Genomic DNA, 5,497 nt, shown 5'->3' with positions numbered 1-5,497 from the left:
AAAAAAAAATCCCATTGTTTTTCCTCATGGATATTGAATATTGGAAAACCACTGTACATCTAGTATATTTCAACAAAATGAAATATGATTTCTTTAAAGCAGAAAATTATTTCCATTAGTTACATCAGATAGAAAGCTTTTACCTGTAATTAAGTAAATCAATTCTAGGCTTGAAACCCAACCTATGCCATAAATTAGACTTACAAAATATGTAACCTTTGGTTGACCTATATTTCATTTTTTAAATTGGGCCCCATCACAATCTGGTGACCAATAAATAGAATACCATGAACAGTATCCCTTCTATGTGTTAGATATTATAAATGATCTGCCTGGTGCATGCAGAAAGTAAAAGCTATTGGTCTTAACATTTGGGGCCCATCTCTGAAAGCATAATATATCATTTCTACTTTATAGCTTTCTGTATGCAAGGTACCCATTTCTTACCCTTAGAAATGATGCAGCCATAAATTCAAGTACAAATGCCTCACAAACCTAACTCCTGAAATATGTATTTATTTTGATAACCTTAACTGCCTCCAGCTTTGGGAGAGTGAAGAGCTCCTGTATTTCTTAAGGATGACCCTGCTCTGTTTTTGAGAAAAGCCATCTCACATCGGCATGTGACGTACCCAGCATTTTCATCCCAGCACCTGCCACACGGACAAACATCACACATTTTCCCAATAGTTTCAGAAAGGAAGTGAGCCTAGTAGGTAGGTAAGAGCTCTAGCAATGGCAGGCAGTAAGGAATTTGAAGAGCCACTTGGTCACTGACTGGTGTGTGGCCTTAGGCAAGTGACTTAAATTTCAATTTCCTCAGCTGCAAAATGAAAGAACAACCCCTGAGATTGTTGGAAGATGGTGGACAACTCAGCACAGTTCCAGCACATGGTAGGTGCTTGATAAAATAAACGTTATGTAATGGTATTAATAAGATTTTTTCAAGATTAATATACAGCCCAATCAACATCTACAAAAGATTTCTTTGCCCCTATTTCCCCAAACCAGAAACTCCACCAACACTGCCTTGGGAATTATGAAAGACTCTATAAAAGAGGGCAAAGTGAGTCAATAATGTTGTCCTTCCAGAACTCAGGCCAACGCTTTAATGCTCCTGTGTATCTGTGTTTACCCATGTGGAGTCTCCTCTGTTTTGGGGGGCAGGAGAGGTGATCTCCTGGGATCCAACTGATTTTGAAGTAGACTTCTGTAACTTAGTGTCTTTGTGAGGACTGTTTTCGTGTTCAACATGAATTTAGCCTTTACTAAATCTTTGACCTTAACATCTCTGACCATATTGTTTTCGGTTTAATTAAGATCCTAAGCTCATGAAGAACATGTGTCTGTTTAATAGCTTGACAACGTTTAAATACAGAGATGCCTAGAGAATCAGCTGGTGGATAAGTTCTTTCAGATGTTGATGACTATAATATTGTGATATGCTTCAAAGACCTTCCTTCTCACAATAGAATTGCACATCTCTCCATGCTAGGAATCCCTGAATGGCCAAAGAACGACAGACAGAAGACTAAGAACCACCTTCCAGGGCCTTGGGGCATACACGGATGATCTTGAGAAAGCGAAGGAATGTTTCTCCCCAACAGCATTCCAACCCCGCATCCTGGCTGCTTCTCATTCTAGAACCTTGCTGAGAAAAAGGGAGATGATGTGGGGTAATGACACTAGTGGTCCTGGCAGATGGCCAGAAAGAGCGGCTCTGCACCTGGCAAATGGGGGTGTCAATGAATGCCCTGCCTTTAGCAAAGCACTTTGTTAATGATGAGCCTGTGGTAACAGCAAGAGTATGTACTGTAACCAAAAACAACAGGTTGCAAATTATGGACAGGTATGCACACAGGCCCATACACACATGCATAATACCACATCAATTATGTAAAATAAAGCATATTAGAAAGCACAAAAGCAATATACGGACACAGGAGTTGTCAATGGAGTTAGAGATTATGGGTACTATTTTTCTTTCTACTTTCCTAATACTTTTTTTCCAATTTTGTACAATCATGTATTGCTTTTATATATGAAAGATTCACTTAAAACGTAAAAAATAAGTTTGGGAAAGTTTACTTTTAAAGTAAAGGGCAATGAATGTTCACTTTTCCCCAACAGAAATGATATGTCCCACAAAACACTTTGACCACTGCCCTGATGATAAAGGTTAATAATCAGTAACTAGGAGTAAGCTTTCCAAACATCGATGTGAACAGCCTGCCCAGACCCTTCTCTCTGGATCAAATTGTTCTTTTTTTCTATTAAACAGTGTGGTCAATCATAGATGATTGAGAAATGTGGACAGAGTATGTGTGAGGAGAATAAAACTATTGGAAAGAAGTTAGTAAGGTAAACAAACTACAGTTCAAACTACTTTGAAAGCCTGTACAATTAATATCTTGACGAATAGCCTGATTTGTTTCACACACAAGAGTTTAGGCCTTAAGGATATCAATACCTTCACCCCAAAATGCAAGCCTCAAGGAGGGCATGGGCTTAGCTTTAACCAAAGTGCTGAGTGGGGTTGTAACTTTATGTAGCTGTAAGGCAGCCCAGTTTGTCTCCAGATCTTATTTTCAGGAGCTTTGGAGAAACGTTCAAGGTTCTTTTCATTGAGCAGAGCCTCTAGGCCTTTGTGTCTAGAGAAACCCAACCCTCTCCCACCTTGGTTTGATGATCTGATCCTCCTGCACCATCAGCCAAGCCCCAGGTGCTCAAGCATCAAGAAGGAGGTCCATATTCTGTATCTCCTGGGCCAGCTGATTAAGAAGAAATGGGGCCAGGGGCGCCTGGGTGGCGCAGTCGGTTAAGCGTCCGACTTCAGCCAGGTCACGATCTCGCGGTCCGTGAGTTCGAGCCCCGCGTCAGGCTCTGGGCTGATGGCTCGGAGCCTGGAGCCTGTTTCAGATTCTGTGTCTCCCTCTCTCTCTGCCCCCCCCCCGTTCATGCTCTGTCTCTCTCTGTCCAAAAAAAAAAAAAAAAACGTTGAAAAAAAAAAAAAAAAAAAAAAAAAAAAAAAAAAAAAGAAGAAATGGGGCCAGGTTGCCTGGGCACCTGTGTGAGTGCTGGGGAGACCATTCCTGGAATATTTCTCTTCTAAATTCTTGTCAGGGGGCGCCTGGGGGCCTCAGTCGGGTCAATGTCTGACTCCGGATTTTAGCTTGAGTCATGATCTCACAGTTCCTCAGTTCAAGCCCCCCACCTCCGGCTCTGTGCTGACAGTTCACAGCCTGCTTGGGATTCTCTCTCTCCCCTTCTCTCTGCCCTTTCCCTACTTCCTCAAAATACATAAATAAACATTAAAAATAAATAAATAAATTCTTGTCAGGGCTGTGTCTTTTCCACTGGAGGGTGGAGGCAAAGATTGTGGACCCAGTAGGCTACCAGCCTGCCCAGACTTGTCATCCACTACCCAGCATACGCTGCCTACTTGGAGTCAGGCAGTATCTACTAGGGGAACGGATTTTTCATTTGGTTTTGGCTGGGGGTGGAAGATGGGGAGAAATGGCTGGGGGTGCCGGGTAAACAGAGAGATTGTAGAGATAGTATGGAACACTTGCGGACTTCCATAGGACAGCAGCGACAATGGGGAAGGCGCGGGGAGGGAAGGGGGTAGTTGGGGAGTATAGGGTGCAGAGAACTGAGGGCGAGAGGATAGGCTGACTTAAACGTGTCAAATTACCCAAAGCGAGGAGTAGCGGGCGTGTGGCTTGGCCTAAGCTGGGGGGAAGCCAGCGGGAAGGGGAGTCTGGTAGAAGGGCGCTCGCAAGGGACCGCCCACCCCGGCCCTACGGCCGCTCGGTCGCGGCTGCAAGGCTCGCTCCGGCCCCGCGGGCCCCTAGGCGCCCGGGGGCTCCGGGGCAGCTGGGGGAGGCCCGCGGGCTCGGCGGGGCACCCGGGGTGCAGGGCGCGGCGGCGCTGATACCTTGGTGCCCTGGTGGAAGTCGTCCACGGACCGCGCGCCCATGAAGGGGAACTGCATGTGCGTGTGCGTGTCGATGCCGCCGGGCAGGACCAGCTTGCCGGCGGCGTCGAGGACCCGCAGGCCGGCGGGCGCGCCCCCGGGCGGCAGCAGGTCGCGGCCGAGCGCCCGCACCACGCCGTCCTCCACCAGCACGTCGGCCACCTGCGAGAGGTCGTCGTTGACCACGCGCCCCCCGCGGATCAGGAGCCGCGACGGCGCCGCCATGGCGAGGGGGGGCAAGGGCTGCCGACCGCGCATGCGGGGTGGCCTCCTTCGCGGTCCCCGAGAGCGGCCGACGGCCTTGGCTCCGGGACCCCAGGGGAGCGCGCAGCCCGGGCGCACCCGCCCGCCTGTTTATCTGCTGGCCGCGGGGCGGGCTCCACCCCGGGAGGCGAAGCTGGCGCTGGCAGGCTGGGGCAGACCGGCTGCGCTCGGTCACCACCCCGACTGTTCCGTCGTCCCCAGTCTAGGGGTCCGGGTCACTGGGAGGGAGAGTCTTGGAGTTTTAAGCGTTTGTTTTCCCTTGTAAGAAAAGGCACTTTGGGGAAAGAAATCCACCTTATTCTGCCCCTTAAAGACGAACGTGCCTGTCCCAAGACACATAGACACAGGCGCTCTCTCTCTCTCTCTCTCTCTCTCTCTCTCTCTCTTTCTCTCTCTCTCTCTCTCACACACACACACACACACACACACACACACACACACACCCCACCTGCAGCAGCAACAATGAAAATACCCACGCCAGAAGGAACCACTTGATACTTGATCTGGATTTCCTTTTAAAAATATTTTTTAGGGGCGCCTGGGTGGCTCAGTCGGCTAAGCGTCCGACTTCGGCTCAGGTCACGATCTCACTGTCCGTGGGTTCCAGCCCCGCGTCGGGCTCTGTGCTGACGGCTCAGAGCCTGGAGCCTGCTTCCGATTCTGTGTCTCCCTCTCTCTCTGCTCCTCCCCCGTTCATGCTCTGTCTCTCTCTGTCTCAAAAATAAATAAATGTTAAAAAAAAAATTAAAAAAAAATATTTTTTATGAGGAGCAAATCATCCATCACACAACCCCAGTAATTGGCAGACACGGAGTGAAAGTTCAGAGTGAAATATTTAATCTCTTTGAAACTAAAGCAGCTTGGTATCAATGATTCTCCAGATTTTAAGAATGCAATAGGTACCAGCAAGTTTTTCTTGGAAAATAGCAAGTAATGTAATTCTAAAGATCCGGGTTTTAGTCCGATTTTTCACAAGACTGGTTTAGAGGTCTTCTGTTAAGTCTTTCACCCTCTTGGGTCCTCAGTTTTCTCATACATAAAACTGAGATATTTGTTCTCCCCCTCCACCCTTGCAGACTTCTTTGAGAAGCGGATATGGTGATGGATGTGAATGCACCTTAATAAAATGGGAAATACCATAGAAACCTAATGAACAAATACTGGCTTTGTAAGGACTGACCATGGAGGGGATTGGATGGGCAAGGGGGTGGGGGGTGGGGGTAAGGGATAAAGATAAATATCATCTTGTCCTCAAGG

The 5,497-nt window shown here is 47.6% G+C and overlaps 1 protein-coding gene across 1 annotated transcript in view; it reads right to left on the bottom strand.

The window, feature by feature from the left end:
• Positions 1 to 4,299, bottom strand: part of DPYS (dihydropyrimidinase) — an 82,438-nt gene extending 78,139 nt beyond the window's left edge. The window contains exon 1 of the mRNA XM_049633016.1: positions 3,938 to 4,299. Within this exon, the coding sequence (XP_049488973.1) occupies positions 3,938 to 4,234 (297 nt within the window). The 5' untranslated portion in view covers positions 4,235 to 4,299. The remainder of the gene's footprint in view (positions 1 to 3,937) is intronic.
• Between the last annotated feature and the right edge of the window lie 1,198 nt (positions 4,300 to 5,497).

This window comes from Panthera uncia, chromosome F2 (assembly GCF_023721935.1).
Source record: "Panthera uncia isolate 11264 chromosome F2, Puncia_PCG_1.0, whole genome shotgun sequence".
Classification (NCBI taxonomy): domain Eukaryota; kingdom Metazoa; phylum Chordata; class Mammalia; order Carnivora; family Felidae; genus Panthera; species Panthera uncia.
Note: the sequence above shows the minus strand (reverse complement) of the source record. Positions and strands in the feature narration are given on the sequence as shown.